Source organism: Scomber scombrus, chromosome 9, assembly GCF_963691925.1.
Source record: "Scomber scombrus chromosome 9, fScoSco1.1, whole genome shotgun sequence".
NCBI classification, from domain to species: domain Eukaryota; kingdom Metazoa; phylum Chordata; class Actinopteri; order Scombriformes; family Scombridae; genus Scomber; species Scomber scombrus.
The window spans coordinates 10,551,863-10,572,138 of record NC_084978.1 but is presented as its reverse complement, the minus strand read 5'-3'; the positions used below and the strand labels follow the sequence as shown (position 1 = coordinate 10,572,138).

The window sequence follows — 20,276 nt, the reverse complement described above, 5'->3', positions numbered from 1 at the left end:
TATGACTGAATGGTTTCTGCATGAACTATACTTGTGTTATAATTAACTTTATTATCCTGCTGTACCTGTGTTATGACCACTTCATAACTTTTTGTAGTCAAATATGAAACATCAGTATCAAAATATAAGGCATTATGATCTCTTTAATCATCATTAATTGAATTATTTGATTTGATTATCGTTAAAGGAGGAAACCAGGCTGCAAAGATGCCCAGGCAAATATCCAACATATCCAGAATGACAAAGCCTATTCAATCAGAATCAGTTTCATTAGCCAATGCAAGCATACTAAGAATGAGTCTTTGCGATTGTGCCCAAAAAAATGTAATACAGGAGAAAAAGATAGAGAAATGTAACGTAATAATAATGATAATGAAATGGAAAACAACTACACAAACAACTAATATATAAAAAAAAAAAAACATTTTTAAATCTATTTACAGAATGTTTACAAAAAGAAACACTTTTGAAACGGGATATAAACTTGAAATACATCGACTGTACAAAGGAAATATGGACTGTGCTATGGACAAAGAAATGAAGTGTATTAAATATATGAAGGTGACAAGAGCAAAAATTACATGTGACACGTGCATAAATAATTGAATAATGCAACAGTGGAGGTGAATGCAATGTACAGTCTAAAGTGATGAAATATATGAAAGGTGACAAGTGCAGAGATAAAATGAGTGATATGAAATGTAGACTCTGTTTGACAACCCATCTTCATCTCGTTAATGTGGTTATGGTGCAAAATTTGATGCAATTTTGTGTAAGGGTAGGTTAAGGTTGGGGAGGGCATTGTGTTGTGTTTGGACTTGACGCATTTGTCTCCTTTTTTGGGTTGTCAGTCATCGGTGGGATTCATTTAATTTCATACTGCTGCCAGTCAGCCTCAATCACAAGTATCCAAACAACACTATCTCTGCTGTGTGTGAAGGGGAGGACTTCATGAACGCATACAAAATCTTAATCACTTTGGAATAAATGTGTTAATTAAAAGTAAATAGTAGATGTAATAGTAAATAAAAGTTTTGAAGTGGGTAACAAAGTGGACTGTCTTCATCTCCATACTAACAGTGCCGGAGGATCATGGATAACGAAGCTTCCACTATCCCAAACTGACAGAAAATAAAAAAAGATTTCTCAGTATATCAAAGGATAAATAATTAAAATGGATGGCCAAAGCATTAACCAGCATTGTATTGCTGAGTTATCAAGGACACTTTCAAGTTTTTGTGTTAGGAAATATTAACAATATCATTAAAGGAAATTCTTAACAGGAAGTGACAGTGAGGAAAATATTTCCCGGCATTGAGTCCTTCAGTCCGCCCACCAGACTAGTGCTCAAGCGCTGTACGTGGTGCAGGCACAAAAGATGCTTTCAGCTGAAATATATTAATTTGAAAATAGTACTGAGTTTCATGAAAAAAATGGAAAATTCCTGCCTGTGTACACAAATATATAGATTATATTTTATGATTTTTTTTCATGAACAGCCACAATACTGGGTTGCCTGATTACTGTCTGTATTGTAGGATTTTGAGAGACATTTGGGGATGTTTAATGTCCTAAAAATGGCATGTGTGACCCACTCTAACAAATGAAAAGAGCACTACCATCAGAAATAGACACTAGCACACACTTACATCACTTGTTGGAACATTCCCAAAGGTCTGCTTTGGAAATAATGGGAAAGAGCAACAGTGAATGCATGGAATATTAATGTAGAGTTGGATCCAGCCTCAACTCAAACTGTTAATTTCCATTTTATTATGACGGATAGAATAGACATCACTCCACGTGTTATCATGCTTTTCAAAGAGCAGTTCTCAGACATTCACATCATATTACAGATTGTAAACGAATTATGTCAAGGTTAAATCTACTTTAAAATACAAAAACTCGATGCATAGCACACACTCACATCATTAGTTGGCTTTCAGATTATCTAAGTTAATTCATGGTCATTTCAATGCAAATTAAACTCAAATGTTGATGTCAAACTAATATTTTTTTTTTTTTTTTACTAAGAAATTGGTATAGCCATGTCCTTTCAGTTTTATTAGATTTTTGCGCTTATTGTGGTCAAAATTGTAAATTACTAAAAGAAGAAATCTTGTATTCCTTCTTCTGCAGTGAAAGCCTTCAGTAGTGTTATCCTAGATGGGATGGACTAATAATGTCAATACTTCTAGTTTGTGTTTTCATTTTGGAAGGGCACTAAAAATAACAAAAATAGCTCCTAATATAATTTCAGTTCTTACAGTCACACAGGTAGTTGGCTGGCTGAGTGACCAACATTGTTAGCAGCTGCTTACTCAATGTTACTACTTCCTGTATGATGATTCAAATCATGTGGTACTGAGAGCTGAGGTTACAGGACTACCTGTAGTTTTGACTACTTTGTCTACTCATTTGCCATCATGTGTACACATGAAAAAGACAGCTGATGCTCACTAGACATTTTATTTTGTCTAATGTGGGACACAAACTGAGTGTGCAGAAGCTGTTGGTGACTGCAGCTGCAGGTGTTAAAATAAAGTAAACACAAAGCAACATCTACTGCAAATCACTGCCAGTTACTTAAGCTAGGCTAACTAGCTTCCATTTTCCTGGTGGAAGCTAGTTAGCCTTGCTTGCTAGATTCCACTGTCCAAGCAAAATACAAACTTAATAGCCTGATGTAAAATGTTGTAAAAGGGTTATGGTTAGACTGTTTAATTGCTAAAATGCATGACCTATGCTATGTGGCCTTGGTTTTGTATCAATATTTGTAGACTATAGAAGGCTCCTCTCAATAGCACACCACTGAAGTTCACGGTGCACGCTGGTCCTCAGATGTCAGTCAACCGTTGCCAAGGGGAAACAGCCAATCAGAGGCTTAGACATTGTTTCCACCCAAGCAGGTAGTTCCCTGCCTGAAAAGCAGTAGCGTGTGGTGGTGTTTCAGTCAGAGCCAGCACCAAAATCCAACTCTCCCGCCCCAAAAGAAAGTATTGTATGCCGATACAGCCAACAGAGCAGCCGCACACATATAGGCCTATGTCCTACAATACATACACATTGCGAATCCAATGTAAGGCCACTATTATGCAACAGCACTTAATCGACACCAACATGACAGCTGATCAACATCCGCAACGCATCAAGACACCACTGTGCAGCATCGCCATCAGATCATCTTCCCTTAGGTCCCTGGCAACTTTACAATGCACATACCATGTGACACAACATCAAAAACAGCACATACTGCCCAACTGCTCTGCACCCTTAGAGGAAACTTCTAAATCACTTCAAAAATAAAATCAATTTCTATAACAGACACAAACATGTTCCAAAAACGGTTCTAAATTTACTTCACAAAGAGAGAGAGAGAGAGAGAGAGAGACAGAGAGAGAGAGAGAGAGAGAGAGAGAGAGAGAGAGAGAGAGAGAGAGAGAGAGAGATTAACCCAACAGCAGCGCCAATCTGGTCCAGAGAAAGTTAAAAAAAAAAAAAAAAAAAAAAAAAAAAAAACTAGCACTCACCGATTACATGTAGATGAAATCCATCCTGCGATCTTTCATGATGAAAAAGGCACCCGAAGCAGGTCCGCAATCATATCTTTATCTACCGATCTTGCTGTTAAATCAACCGCCATCACCTTTCCAGAATAACAGACAGTGCGTCATCACGCACCTGCCCATGGGCCAATCAGCCAAGCTCATTTGAATGACGACGCCCAGGCCAGCACTAGAAACTCTGCTTGACAAAATTTGATTGGCTGATAATACGGTCACTCAACGTTACGCACCCAATAGCAGCGTCCAGCTCGATCAGAGGGCTAGCAATGCAACTAGTGCTGGCCCCAGCAGAGGAAAGGAGCTGTGATGCGTTTATAGGATATAGGAGATTTGAGCTCCACAAAATATAACCATTCATTTTCTGGATAAAGTTGCATACTGAACAAGTAATTGACTCCAGATACATTTCAGAATGACCTTTTAATTATGGAAAAAACAGTAAAAAAGCCATTTTTGACAGGGCTAGCAGTGCTAGTCTTGCTGCCCCTGATTGCACACCACTGTTGAAAAGTGAAGCTAATGTGTCTTTAATGGCCGGCAGGGGGTGACTCCACTGGCTCCAGAAAAAAGTCTGATTGTATGAAAGTCTATGAAAAACTTCTCATTTGATTGATTACATGGACGGGTTGCTAAAACAGCGACAATGTTGATAACATAACGTAACCATCGCATTACCTCAGATTCACCGAGTATAGGTGCATCTGTAATGTTGTTATTTCACAGTGTGTTTTCAGTTCATGAAAGTTAATTGTAAAATTTTGGCCACCTATAAAAGACCCTCTAAAGATTTGGCCATTCAGTTTTTTCCAGTAAGCATATTTTGTTTTAATGGTTTTAAGCCTTTTTTTTCAGTAGAAAAAAATTATCATTAGCATTATCACAGTTAACCATAGACTGTAAATGCACTGTGCTACCAGAGCCAGCAGCTAGCAGCTGGGATCGTCCAAATATGGTCACTTCTGGCTCCAAAAATCCAAGATGGCAACAGTCAAATCCATGATGGTGACAGTGAAATAGCAAAACTCAAAATGTTTCCACCAAATATTAAAATATGTATTTCTTCCCTTTAGAAAAGTAGAAAAAATATGTACAATTGCTGCAGAACCATTGTAGCTTATACTGCCTCACATAAAAAGTGAGGAGAATTTAAATTTTAGTTAGATTTTAAAACAGATTTATGTTGAGTAAAGACAAGGAAGCAGAACACATTTAATAGTTTAATTATAAGCTGCTGTATACATTCAGTGATTATTCCGATTTTCATGTTGCCAGAAGCCATGGGTGAGACCAGCAAAACATTCAGCTACAAAATCTAGTTTGTTGTATGCAATTTGTCCATTTTCATTCATATTTTCCACATTGTACATAGTTTACTGCAAAGCAACATAAAACCACATTGCTGATGTGCAACACGGTTCTTCCAAGACCTTAGTTCATTCAAACACGATTCCACCCAGTCTGTTGTGTGGTGCTCGTAGGAGGGGAGAGCCTTGTTTATACCACTCTGGTCTCAACCTTATCTTTGAGATCAACTGAACACAGATGGCATAGGGTGTCAGCAGTGCTGAGCAAAGCTAGTCTGCATGTCCGTGTACCCTCAGCTGAAGCTGAAAAAGTCCTGTTTAAACTTGATTTGGCCCAATAAGAAAGCTGACTCATTCGACAGATAAAATAGGTGAAACCCTGTTACCATCTTGATGAACACTCTGAGCCATTCTTTCTCCTCCTTAGATACTAAGATTAAGCAACATCCTGCAATCTTTAAGGTTTTGTTTGCATCTTTTTTGGTATCTTTTGCTATCTCACTCTAAGCTCATTGAACTGACACTAATGTTGGTGCTGAAATCGCTTTTTTTTGTTGTTGTTTTTTTTTTTTTTTTTTTTTGTCTTTTTACATTTTCTAGTAGCCCACACAGAAACTTGATGGCACAAGAACTGACCAATAAGAAACTCTTTACAACAAGGTAGACTGCAAGTCAACAGTTGCCAGGGGTCACACAGTAAACAAAAAAATAATCCAAGTTCATTTTGAAAATAAAAAACAAATCAGGTTCAATATAAAAGCAAAGGACAAATGAACAAAAGCAAGTTAATTTCAAGTATAACTTACTCATAAAATAACTACACATCATTAAATATTCTCATTATACATTTTTAAATTATTTATAAAATATATTTTGGCATATATGTTTTTTTTCATTTTTGTGTTTGTGTAACAAACGCTACTGTAGCTTCAGTTGAACACCAATGTTTATTTGTTTTTTTCTCTTGAAACAAAACATTAAAGGGATTGTCACATAACAACAGGTTATTAAAAATGATAATAGTAAACCCTATACAGAGTTTCACATAGCAAGACATGAGTGACGATCCCTTCTATCCTAGCCCCATAGTCAAAAGTCAAAAAAAGTACAAGACCAGAGCACAAAGTTCTAATTTGTGCTCCACTGGCTACAATCAAGGTTGGGCACAGGAGATTTTCAAAAGCATTAAGTCTTTTTTCATACAACTCAATTTGAACACAAGGATCTGTCTGTCCCACTTCCAGTGTTCAGAGCGGCTGGGCAGATAGCGAGAGTTCATTTAGCTCCATCCGTGATAAAATATAAATACTGTAAAGACCTCACAGTCTGATGACACTAGGATGTCCTCAGGGATACGCAGAGAAAGTTTCTCTTATTAGTCAGGGAGAGGGGCAGATGAGACTGAGAAGCCTCCCTTTCCTTCTCCTGAATGCACTGAAAACTGTTGAAGGAGTAAATTGAGGATATTTTAAGATGAATCCTGTGTATGTCTTGTTTATTACATTGACGGAGCTCACTATACAAAGGAACACAGAGCGATTTTGGCAGCTAGAACAAACTGCAAAACCAATGAAGGCAAATATCAGTTTGTGATACAAAAGTTTAAAAGGCATAACTGTACTTATGAACTGGCACCTCAGGTGTCCAAACATGTAGTGTCCTGCTTTGGCGCAAGGGCTGGAGACCTCCACTGGCCATGTCCATGCAGTCAACAGTAACCTGCCTGTCCACTCATTGCAGACTGATAGAAAGAAAACTGAACAAAAAGCAAACAAGGAGAAAGTACTGCGACTACAACAAAGCCACATCCACTACCTCTGCGTGAGCACACAACTAGCTGCAGCATACTACAGTTCATCATCCTCAGCCCAAGCTGGTTCTTGGTTATTGTATACTGCAAATGGGTGTGTCTCTCTACTTCCACAGCCTGACTTTCTTCTGTGTACACACAGCTATTGCGGGGTATATATACGTGAGTTTACACTGTATGTGTGTAAGCATGTTGGTGTGTGTCATAGAGAAGCTCGCTAAAGCACAATGTCCTTCAGGCGCTTGCTGCTTGGGGATTCCTTGTCTCGGCCATCGTGGAGAAGCGTGTTGATCTCCCTGACAGCCGGCTCACTGTCCTTCCCCTCCGGCTGCCGCAGCAGGCTGTGGTTGGCAATTCGCTCTGCGTCGCGGCATTTCAATGTGTTGTAGGCAGATGACGGCTTGGACATTGGGCTCTTCAGGTGCACAGGGGAAGTAATGGGGCTAGCTGCCTCACGCCCATTGCCAGCTTCACGGACGGCCCCTCCATTGGCCTTGGGGCTACACACCTGAGACTCCTGAGTCCGCTTTCCCTTAATCTCGCCCCGTTCCACGTCCTCAGGCCCATCCTTGCCGAAGGTGGCAAAAGTCCTCTTGGTGGTGCCATCCTCATAGTGGGGCACATCCACTGTGGTGGCCTCGATAGACAAAGCGATGACATTACGGGCGTGCTCAGGTGACTTGGCACGTGCTGGGATGGAGACACGAGGCATCCAGCAGCGGTCAGAGTGGCCTAGGATGCGACACTCATCTTGGCAGTGAAAGCCTTCACTGGGATCTGTGGGGGGGGACAGAAAAACTGATTGTTAGATTTGTCTTTTAAACCAACTTTACTTTCACCTTTTAAGAATCGCTTGTCGGTCATGAATTAATAGAATAAGTAAATGAAAAACAATGCAGAAACGTATTATTAGAACAAGCAAAGTAAAACATTTTTGATTGATTTGCTTTCACTTGCACTTCATTCCTGCATCTGCTCAAGACTGCATCCCCGTTAACACTGCTAACTGCTAACCATAGCTGAATGTTTGGGGCACTTGTAATATATCAATTAAATTACGTATTGTTAAATCAAAACTCCATTTGCAGCTCTTATATAATTAGGTTTCCTGTAGCAACACTTGGTGAAAGGAAGGTTTAAACAGTGCAATCAGATATCTCACAGAGAGAGACACCAGACGAGTTGCGGTGTTGTTGCTTGCCTGGTTCATCTCTCCCTCCCTCTCTGCCTCTGTCATCTGGCGCCGAGTTATAAATATGCAATGATGTGTAACGCCGGAGTGAAAAAAAGATTTTTCTGAGTCTGTATAACTGAACTCTTTCGGTCTTTGTTGTGTTAGGGAAGGACTTTAAAAAACATTTTTGCATCATTACAATAACAAAAAAAGTGTCATGCCCTTGTCCTCGAATTAAAATGCTGTAATTTGTTTTAATTCACACACCTACTTCAGTTGCCCATAGACCAGTACTCTGTGCTTAGAATATTTATAATGCATGCAGTCATTCTATTCTGTAGATTTGATGAAAAATAATGATCATAATAATAAAAATGTATAGCACACTCTTTCTAAATGATTGAGCCCTAGAAAACATAACAATTCATTTTCATAACATCCCCCTCCTTCACTGTGCTGTAGTGTTGTTTCCACCAGCTCCAGTTTTATGAAAGAACCTGCCACAGAGATATGCAATGACACATTTCTGAGCTCCCACACTGCTTCTCCCTATCTGAGCAAGAGCCATCCTCCATTCCAGAGGCCCAAGGTGACAAGAGAGGATTGTGAGAGGGATTGCCATCGACCCAAATGCATACGCTTACATCTGGCAATCGCAGCTTGACAGATCACCTAATTAAAATCACTAATGATCTGTTTTTCTCCCTTCTTTCCTGCACTCATGAGAGGCACCTCTGCTTAGGCCCTGGGGATCGATATTTAAAGATTGGAGACAGGGTTTTCAGGGGCAGATATGCCAGAGCTGTCTCTCATAAAGTATAATCTGATGAGACTGACAGATAACACAGTGACTAAATGACTGAATAAATGAGTAAAGGGTATCATGGGCTGTTTGAATCCAAATATGGGAATTGAAGTTCTGAAATAATCATCTTGCCTGTAGGCAGAAAACATGAACACCAGCACCAAGAATGCAGATCATTAGTGACCACAGTCCACATGAATGCCCCACAATGAGACAGTGGCAGCACTGAATTAGTTTCCTTTGATCATATGTGTGTCTAAATACACACACACAGACACACACACACAATATGACATGACACCTAAAAATGCTTTTTTTGTATCGGCAAGCCTTTTTATATACTTCCCTTCTTCTTCTCATGTCGTTTCATTTCAGTTTGGTCCGTTTTTCGATTATATTTTATATTGTAAATAACTTTATTTGTTCAATCTATTTGTATTAATTTTGCATGTGTGTGTTTGTGAAGCACTTTGTAACTGTGTGTTTCAAAAAGTGCTACATAAATAAAGCTTTACATATTTAAACACACACAGAGATGGCATTCTCTCTAGTAAATGCAGATTCAGACATCCTCTCGCTTACAAGTAAATAAATGTGTTCTCAAAACACTCACACGTTAGCAGAATTTAGTTCAGTGTGAAAATATTAACTGAACAAATGTTAACTAACATCTACTATTATATTCATTATCAATACTGTAGCAGGAATAGGTAATTTTATATAAATTAGTTTATGGAAATTCTTTTCATAAAACTAAAAACCAAGAATGAGAAAAAATAAATACATTTTTCACTCCTTGCAAACTCTATATATGCATATAAATTTGCATGAACGCTGATTGGTCCAAGAAACTCCACTGGCGGCAATCAAGGAGACAAAAGGCATGAAGCTGGGGGATTTGTTTAAAGAAAAGGGATCCAATCAGAATGTAATAATGCAATCACAACAGAGAGTCTTTACCAGGTACTGGAAACATAATAGAGAGCGATGAATTAAAAAAACTAAAAAAAACAAAAACATGCCTACACATGTAGATTAGATTGTCCACTGCCATAGTCTTTTTTTAAAAGCCCTTTCAAATCCCTTGTTCTTTTTTTAATCCTATTGCTTTGTATTGAGCTGTATTTTGAATTTAGCCCTTTGCTGCCTTTTCTTTGACAGATATTAGCAGCCTGAATAGTATATTCTTCCTCCAATGACAAATGTCTTAAATGACAATATATATTGTTGGTCCTTTCACTCAACAAGGACACAAACTGTGGAAGTGTTTTCTGATCTGACGAAGTTATCGGTTATTTGTCTGCGCCTTTCAAAAGCATTATAAATCACTGTTAAAAAATAAATATGTTTTATGATGTGACAAATCAATGGTTACAAAGGGCTTCTGGACATGTTGTTTTTGGGCACTTGCTGAAATTATTCTGTAGTTTTTTTTAGAAGGCGGAGAGTTTATGTGTAAAAAAAGACTGTATTAGAAAGTGCAGGCAATGAACAACTGTATAATATGTAATATACATTTTTAACATATATCTCAATCTTGTAGCCTACACATATACTTGTATGCTAGACTTCAGCTTTAGTAATTTGAAATTTCTTAAAAAAATCTTGTTTGACAAAGTAGATCTTTTTCTCCACTGATTAAAGATTTACAAGCATCTTGGTAATGAATGTAATTTCCTCTTTTGCTTTTTTCTATAGCCCGGAGCACTTTCTAAAGCATGAAAAGCCTCGAGGCACAAAGAAATATACACAAGTTGTAAGCTCTCTACTGAGCAGTACATGCATATGCAGTGAATGCTGTTTTTTGCTGCTTTCTTTTAGGGGTCTATGGGAGAGCAACTGGGTTGTAAATGATATTGTCATGAAAGCCAAGTGCCATTAACACTCACACATCCTGCTTCTGCTTAGAGCTTCATAAAACGCAGATGTTGCTCTAAAAGACCTACAAAAAATAGAACAAAATTTAAATAAAAAAGTGGCAGGCCATCGACCTCCAACAAAACACAATCTCCTCCCATTTTCAAAAAAGAAAAAGAACCCCCCCACCCAAAAAAAAAAACAAACAAAAATGAGCAAACTGTAATAGAAAGTTTTTCATAGCTTACTTTAGGCTTGGAAGTCAACAACTAGAGAATAGCAGAGAGTGAAGGCACCTCCTGCAGTGAATCTGTATTCAAAGTCATCAGGAAAATAAGCTTGCCAATCAGTTCCAGGAACAGACGTAAAGTACAGTATGGAGCAGGATGTCATTGGGAACATTTCCTATCTATGATTTAATACCTATTAATTACTGAGGGAGCTCCATTGGAAGTGGGAGGCTGCTTTTGTTTTTTAGTGCTCCACATTTAGAATACAAACAGTCTAATTGGCAGCGGATGCAAAAAAAAATCTAAAGAAAATCCATGTATCAAGTATATCAAGTGACAGAGTGCTGCTATCAAATCAGACATACTGCACTTTAATACTGAATTAAGGTCCAAAGACTGGCAAAGACACTGTCGAGCACTTTAAATATGTATGTAATGATGTGCATGCATCGGAAAATAATAAATATTGACAAATGTGAAAGCAAAATTCTCCTGATAATGCTGGCCATGTTTTACTGTTTGTAGTTACCTGGAATAGCACCACTTCGCATCAGCAAGGGGAGAAAAACCCACATGTCCCCTGTCATTTCATCTAGCATCTGCAGTCTGCCAGCAGCCGATTCAATTCTGTCTCTTTCCCTCAATCAGATGAAGGCGTCTTAACTTCAAGTTACGGCATGCAGATCTTCGGCTTCAGCATGGGGATCCCACAGCCTGACAAGCTCATTGCTCAATTTACCCCTGTGCACTATAATGATCCCTTCATGTCATACAGCTGGAGGTGCTATTTGTGTGTTGCTAATGTAGCAAAAAAAATTAGGAATCAGCAAAAGACTAAAATCCCCGGGACACAAATGTGTTCACTGAAAGAGACAACTTCCCATAAAACTCCCTGAGCTTTCGCCAACTCTTTCGTGTCCTGTTTGGCTAACACATGGAGCCTTACTTGGAAAACACAGGCGCTTTTCCCTCCAAATGTAGTGCACACAGCCTCGAGGTTGAAAACAATGATGTAATACGATAAAATGTGGCCAGATTGTTGGGCCGGAGACAGGGGGTTGGGTCGGTGTGAACTGATATTCAGGTGACAAAGTCTTCATTCTGTATATCTTACTTTAACTGGAGCCACAAGACGATGGGGACTTGCAGGATGACACAATTCAGTCAGTTTGGTTTTACAGCATATAAACCCTAAAACGAATTTGGAACAGCTGTGTGGCATGATAAATCATTTCATCAAGAATGTCTGCCACTTTTGGCTTAAACTACTTTTTTGTATTTCTTCTGTATGCTGACATTTTTGTTGTAGAGCTAATAATGAATGTCCTGACTTTTTTTGTCATATGAAAATAGATACTCCTGAACAGACAGCCAGACAGTGTGAAGTAGATGTTACTGTGATGTAGCTGTTATGAAAAGAAATAATTTAGGGCAATTTAAACCTTGATATACACTTTACTTGTGGCCTGCATAGACTTTAATGTTTCCCTTTGATTTCACTTCCTCATGGTCTTTGATATTAAACTCCATCAAAATGCTCTGACAAAGCCATCAAATATAGCCTGTGAAAAGCCAATTACTCAACTCCGGTGATTGAGGGAGCAAACAGCAGCTCTGTCAATATGCTTTGTGTCTTTTTCCATTTATGCTTTGGACTAGTAGACAATTCTATTTTTCAGAAAAAGAAATAATTGTGACCGCAGTCCAGCTGACCGGTTTTGAGGACAACGTGGGAGCCTGCTATGTATGAGTGGAGTAGAGAAGGACGGCTTTGTAGCTAAATGCCATCCACTTTCTGCTCTCATCCTGTTATTCCATCGTATCTTTGACAGTGAAATGGCTGTTTTCTAATTGCTCTCCATATTAATTTTCCATCCTGGCAGTCACATGGCAAAGATTGATTAAATCTAAATTGTTACTACAGGGTCTTGATGGAGCCTGTGATGCAGAAGCTGATGGAAGTATCACATGGGAGGAAAATTCAGAAAATATGGCACCAGCAGAATAAAGGGTGGTTGTCTGTGGTTGGTTGGTGCTCAGAGTCCAATGTATGTTTGAGTCCTAACAGGCCTTGTTGCCCCTGCCTGATCCTAAAACTGGGGATGAGGCTTTACATCTAGTCTGCCCTAACTATAGCAGAGGACAGTTCTACGGCCAGCTGAGACTGAGGCTTGGCCAAGCAGCCTTCTACACTACTCACCAGGGAGAGTCCAAGCACTGCTGTCATCCCAGCCAGCCAATTCAGACTGTGGGCCATAAATCAGCCTGGAGGCCTGGCTCCTGCGGGACCCGCAAGATGGAGTGTGATGGTCTTGTTTTTACAAACAGTAGAGGGGCACCCTTACTGTGCCACGCAAGCCATCCTTCTCTGCACAGCACAGAGTCCTCTCCTTCTCCCCACAGCATCTGGTTCAGTCACATCAAGCTATCCCCCCTGCCCAACACCCCCTGATTCATCCCTTGCAGCTCTACACGAAAGCCCATCCTTTATGCTTCTCCTCCTTCTGTCCTCTTTCATCTCATCAGTACTTCTGTCTCACGTACATTAGTGTAATTAAATAAATCCTTCACTCAAAAATCTCTTCCTCTCATTTCTGCCTATCTGGCCAGAATTCCTTCTACACTTCTACAGTCAAATATTAATTTTAAAGGAAATTAGACTCACCGGGTGGTCTTGTTAGTACTGTCATATGGCTGGTGAAGCCAGAGGTTCATGTGGCCCTGGTTCTATTTCTGAGCATTAGTACCATTCAATTTATCAAGAATGGACGGATTCACTGTCTAATCCATCCAACACTGGAAAGAGTGTCTGACAGCTTGTCATTTCCAACAAGCCTGCCCGTGTCCTCCCAAAAGCTAATACAAAATGTCACGTTAACTTAGTTTTGCACTAGTCTTACACTTGCTATTCTACACATGTACTTGACATTGTTTTAAAAGATAACAACAGTTCAAGCCACATTCAGGAAACATTTTCTCCCACAGTCTCCGCTCCCTCCCTCACCGCTGGCCTGTCCAGCCCTGCATGTGCATTATATAGCAGGTCCTGGTATAAAGAATGAACTTCCAAACTGGTGTTGACAAACAATGCACTAGCTTCTAAATTGGTACACACAGCATCTGTTTAACAGCTGTATAACAGCAGTGGGAGGAAAAAAAGCAATTGCTATGCTGTTTTATAAATCACTGTGTCATCGCAGAGCACTGTTTTGTTCAAAACCAGGACCACTAGCCAATGGACTGCTTGATGTAGTGGAAACGATGTGAGCTGGTTGTCATGATGACATATGTGGGTGGGCTGGTTTCATTGCCCTGGCAACAAATACTATTTTGCTGAGAGGGTTCTCTCATCTTATTGTGCCCTCCTACCATCTGTGGCACCTAGAGGTCGCAGTGCCTCAGCAGAAGTCTCTTCCACATCTAGGGACATGATTGTGTGTTCTGTAGGGTGTTTAGATCAACCAAAAATCATAATTCATGCCAAGGCGTTCATACATTACTCAACCTTGTTAGCTCTCTCAAAAAACTCTGAACGGATTTAACCTAGAAAAAGAAGTATGACTTTATAAGGGGCTGAGTTGGGTTAAACAGATAAAAGGAGGTTAAACAAGGTTCCAAATAGGAAACAGTGCCAATACAACACAATTATAGGTCCACAAGATAGGAATAGGATAGGAAGCCTCTGTGAAGGTGTCATTGGACTGATATCATACAACCATACTGCCAATTAAGCAACATGCAGAGACTTGGGAGAGAAAACATTCCTCCCTTATTGGACACTGACATACAGATCATGATGGTAGAAAATGAACCACAGATATAGAGATTTTGTTCAGGTGTGATGCCGTTATCCTGAGCAAACTACTTATATTGTTGCCTACACAATTTTTGTACCTTTCTGGCCACAAAGAGTTAAACTGTTATTTTAATTTATTTCACACTAATATGGCCAAGCAGCTGGTTGTTTTACATTAAGTAACTATCAAATAATGAAGCATTTGGGCTGCAACTTTGTACAAGTTACACTTTTATTTGAAGTCATATTGGCATAAGTTGTCAAGTCATAATAATTACACAAAGGACCAAAAAACACTGAGTAAATGGTTACTTACTTTGGTTAAATATTTGACTTTATATAAATACAGCTAATAACTGCACATTTTAAAAGAACTAATATGTCTGTGCTTTCTTCTGCTACGAGATTATGGTGAGCATCACATTACTGTCAATTCTGTGACCATATATAACGATTCCAAGATGATGACTTTCATCAGATGAGTTGTTTTAAAGAGATAATTATTTCAAAATATTAAAGATACAGAATAAAAACAATAATAAAATTAAACTCAAAATGAATGTTATTTTAATTCATCACATAATTTTATGTATTTTCAGTTAAAATAGGATATTGTGGTGAAACTTCACGCAGAGAGGAATCATTCAAAAGGCGGTAGAGACTGGCAATTGTATTTGATTGAATTTATCTGTTTGAATTTGGTTTTCATGGTAGTGGTTGCTTTCAGTGAGATAGAGATATGAAATGGTCTGGGTTAATAAATGCCAAAACAAAAACAATAATAAGTAGTGGGTGCAACATTTAATTCAGCACTTTCCAGTTTTGTATTTGTATTTGATCAATGCAGTAGTTCAAGTATTGTGTTGTACTGTGATGTACTTCACCTAATGACACAGCAAATGTCACCCTTGTCAATTCCCAGCTTCCAAATTGCCGTTCTAATGATGGGCTTCAAATTAACCTGTGTTCTGGCGCTGCAGGCCCACAACAATAGTACAATGCACTCCCAAAACTCAGCGCAGCAGGCTGTTGGCGTCCCAGTTGCAGACCAGCCCACTCCGCCATGCCAGCCAGCCAAACCGCCTGCCTCTGCCTGCTTGGCTCGTTTCCTCCACAATGCATCGGCAGAGGACATCTTTAAATACACAGGAACAACTGCAGCATTTCTGTGTTTAAGCTTGACCGAACTAGCAAGCTAATTTACTCCTAAACCCTTGAGTCTGAGTGAAGCAAGGGGGACAGAAACAGACTCTTAAATTACATCTGTGAATGGGGTTGGGAGGGTAGATGAAAGCTTTAAGGGGAGCGGGGATGGAGAGGAAAAGAGTTTTTGGATTGGGGATGGTGGTGAGATCATTGACTGTGACAAATAAAACAGTGCTTATGTGAGGTGAGCCGCTAAAGTCAATTTATCTAATTCCTAAACAATGACTGACAAGTAGACATTCCTAAACTGAATCTCTGGTTGTGTTATTGACTGGAATAAATCACTATTCTGCAACTACAAGTGTTTCAACAATTCTAAATAGGATAAAATACAATATGTCAGAGAAACTAACGGCTAACACCTAATGGTAGAAAAAGAACACTGCAGTCTTTGCATAGATAATAAATAATAATTTCAAACAATTAGGAAGCCAATTAAATATGATTCACAGTCACCAAGATTTCTATTTGTGATCGTATTTATTCTTCCATATAGTCAGAAAACACAGATAATCATGTTTCTAGAAACGGATTTGTGATTTAATGGTTTTAAACAATCTATAATCTATGAATAATAAGAAACCATCATATCCTCACATATTTGCTATAAAGAGAAATGTCTCATAAATGTTCCTTTTTGATTTTTTCCCTTTCTCAACTGCTATTTCTATTAGCCATATGAAATAAACACAATACTTCAGCGCCTGTCAGTGTGTCTATGTCCTAACAATTGAGGACGACACACTTGGGCAACACACCAATATCTTAGGATTTCCTTTCCCTCTCTTTCCCTCTTCAGCTTTGCCTCAAAAGAGTAGCCTTACATAATTAATATAATGTGCCTTCTCATTCAGTCATGTTCACTTTGTGTCAGGCAGGACTATGCGTTTTATATTCCATTTTATCTTGTCGCAAAAGCACCAGCATGGTTCCAACTTTCTCTCATTTCTCGTTTTTTTTTCTTCTTCATTTTCAAAAAGAAATTCCACTTGTCCATTTTCCCGACAATTTTAACAACCTCTGGAAGTAGGACATAGAAACATGGTTAATGTGGTTGTATGAAGTATGAGGGGCAGGTTAAGCTCAGCATGCAGAGATATATACAGTAATAGGGGGTGGGCCACATTGGGACATGGATCACGACTTGAAAAGACAGTCCCCTTGTTCCCCACTGAACTAGACTGACAATGTCACTCAGGGACGAGCAGCAAATAAAATAAATAAGGAAAAACAGCAATGTCCTTGCTGTGTGTAGATGCATTAGATTTACACCTACTGGGCAGAGGAAAAGTAAGATGGAAGCCTTTCTCACACTATATATTTCCCTGTCACAAAGGCCATTCTGTTTGGCATCTGGAAGGCATGCTGATTCTCTCCCAGGTTCTCTATTATCACCACAGTGAGGCCAGCACCATGATACCACTTAATATCAACCAGTCAGAGCCAATGTCTGTAGCATTAGCCACCCACCAGCCAGTGCTACAATATATAGAAGATTGTCAGCAGTGAGCAAGTCCATGAGAAGAACTACAGCTCATATCTAAGACACACAGATTGAAATGGAGAAAAAGAAAAGAGAAGGAACTAATAGGCACATCTTTTCTGATTTGAGGAACATGACTATAGCATACATAAGGATGATGGCAGGGGTCTGACACAGTGGTAGTAATTGGATTTCTCAGGCCCTGTGCCCACTCATGATAACATGTTGAGCTGTGACATGAAAAGTCCTTATGTGTGGCAAGGGAGCAAGGTGCAGCAGAGTGGAAGTGACAGGTGTCAAAGATCCAATTCCCTTCGCTCCTCTAGATCCTCGAATTCCTTTTCTCTGGAGAGAGCCAAGGAACAACCTGCCCTGTGGTAAAGCCAAACACCATGCTTGACATTCGGTTGCAAATCCAAGCTAGTTAAACCTATTGTATGTAGAGTGCAGTGGAAGAGGAGGAGGTGGAGGGTGGGTGAAGGGGGAGGTGGGTGGGTTGGAAGCACTGTGGATATAAGAGGTCACGGCCTGATTGCTTGCTTTATTTATTTTCTGATGCTAATGTGAGCTGAATACAGAAGGAGCACAGGGTTTCTAAGATGTGCCGGAGAACTCACAAAAGAGCCCAAGACCCCCACTGCAGATCCTAGATGTTGGGGGTAGTGCAAAGTCTGTCCACAGTTCCCTCTCTGTCCTCTGCATGCATTCTGGCCTAATCCTTAACGAGGACTGCATGAGAACAGGCACATCATTAAAAAGAGCCATTCGGAGACTTTCCTGTCTGCCATAAAACTTAACAGCCGACCTCTCCTATTACCTTTTATCCTCCCCTTTAAGGAGGCAGGGGACAGCGGGGGTTTGAAAAGTCACATTTGGCTGGCAAGATGCATCCATTCGGTGAATTCTGTCTCTTGTTCAAATGAACATGAGAGGAAAAACAATGGCGCTTCCTGAAACCTGTACCACAAGTATTTCTGCATGCTATGAATGCAATTCTGTAAATAACCAGATTATTGTAACAGTTACTGTAGTATTTACATGGTTCAAATTAACCTGATTTCACATAATATGTTAATCTGATATGATAATTAGGTTAATGCCCAGAAAGATTTTTGATAGCCTAAAGGAAACATCTTATTAGTACTGCAATACAAAAACAGCCTTTGTGAATAATGTTTTTAATGTTGATGAATGTACTTTAATTTGATTATTCACCACCGCCAGCCACGCCACAATGTAGAAACACCACTCTGCTTCCTGTTCAGCTGTTGACCTTTTCCACACTTAAACAAACAGTAATGTGACTACAGCAAGTATTGCACAGTAAGTCAAAATAACTACTTTTCTAGTTGCTCAGATTGCAATTCTGGAGATTCTGATCAATTGAATATCTTGTTAAATCTTAGATAACCATGTTAAGCTCATAAACAATATGTTTCACCTTAGTCTGAATTACTAGCATGCATGCTAATGCACTGAATGAGAAAAAAAGACCTCACAAATGAGCTTTTCAAAATGAAGACGTGTTGAGAGACAAAATCCAAGCAAGGTCTGGTGGAGGCCGGTGGAAGAAAAGGTTGGGGGGAGGGTCTCCATGGATCCACATACCTCTGTGAGTCCCTTCTCTATGTTACTATGTCTTCACTCTCTCATCAATAGTTTATAATCTGGGTCACTAGCAGCCTCCCACTATTGAGACCTACTCAAAATGTTGAATTACAACATAGTGAGCTCATCCCTGCAAGGTCATCTAGGGGACAGCGAGGGTAACACTGACACTAATTGGTGAATGAATGATAGTAATGATAGACACGGTTTGGATGACTTCTCTTTAACCTCTTTTAAACTTAGGCTGAGCAGAAATCCAAAGCACATATTCTGACAGTGCTGTGTCTCACAGTATATGCCATGTCTCTGTGAGAAAAAGTCTGCATTTCAACTGCAATATAATGTTAAGAGAATAAATCATTCTTACTGAATATACATGAGGAGAGAAAAATATGGAAATATTATAGCAGTATGCCTGAGGTAGTAACCTTTTGTTGCCATAACTGAGGAGGACGGCATAACTTAACACCTTCCTGCTACATGTTCCCTCTGAGTTATAATGTTGTCATGTGAAACAAGGTGATGAGAACCAAGATAAAAACCAGGATGGAGATGACAAAGGCATCAGCATAGACAATGAAATGAAATAAAAATAGAACATTGGGAAATCTCAAATGGATTAAAGAGGATGTAGGTGTAATGTTTTTCCCACAGTAAAGGAAGTAATAGGGGTTAAAAAAATGCACATTGCTGCAGCACAAGAGAACCCCCTCTCTCTCTTCCTCCCTTACCCAGCTGCAGTGATAAATGTCTCTTTGTATTCTGGACAGAAAACTGCGGGCTACAATGTACTTGTCAGAAGACAGCTGATTTTCCCCTTAAACAGAGCAGAGTATATTCTTAATCTTTCCTTTCACTGAGGGAGAAGATAAAACAAATGCCTCGTGCCAAGACACATAATGCCCAGAAAATCTCTCCCCCATTCACTATACGCCAGTGTGGTGTGCAGCTATGAATGTGCTCATGTGTGAACAATGTATGTATCTGCAGCAGGTGTAGCTATAGCATGTGCAAATGCATGCTATTTTTTCTTTTCGTAAATTTCACAGCATCCTTAGTCCCGGCAGTATATAGCCATGGTTCCACTATGAGGGCTCCTAAATGGGAGTCAGTGCTACAGGTAATGGAGCTGATTATAGCTATCTGGGCTGTGGGCCAGCTGCCAGACTCTGCCCTGCCTGGAGGGAGCACAAGCCGCCTGGTGTCTGATATCCTGGGATCCCTGTAATACAAGCCTTGCTTTGCTTTGGCAGTCACTCTGTGACTATCCTGCCCACTTCCAGCCACACACTGAGTCTCCTTTGAGTTAGTCTATGTGTATAGTATGTCCTCATCAGGTTGTTTACTCCACATGGTATCAGTGGAGTCATACCATTTCAGTAACAAAGCTGTGGTATGTCATGTTATTGTAAAGGTGTGTTTTGAATTCTTGAGAGG

General features: G+C 39.5%; 1 protein-coding gene across 1 annotated transcript in view; it reads right to left on the bottom strand.

Moving 5' to 3' along the window:
* Positions 1 to 6,842: 6,842 nt before the first annotated feature.
* pcdh19 (protocadherin 19) overlaps positions 6,843 to 20,276 on the bottom strand; it is a 51,394-nt gene continuing 37,960 nt past the window's right edge. The window contains exon 5 of the mRNA XM_062425007.1: positions 6,843 to 7,457. Coding sequence (XP_062280991.1) covers positions 6,898 to 7,457 — 560 coding nt within the window. The 3' untranslated portion in view covers positions 6,843 to 6,897. The remainder of the gene's footprint in view (positions 7,458 to 20,276) is intronic.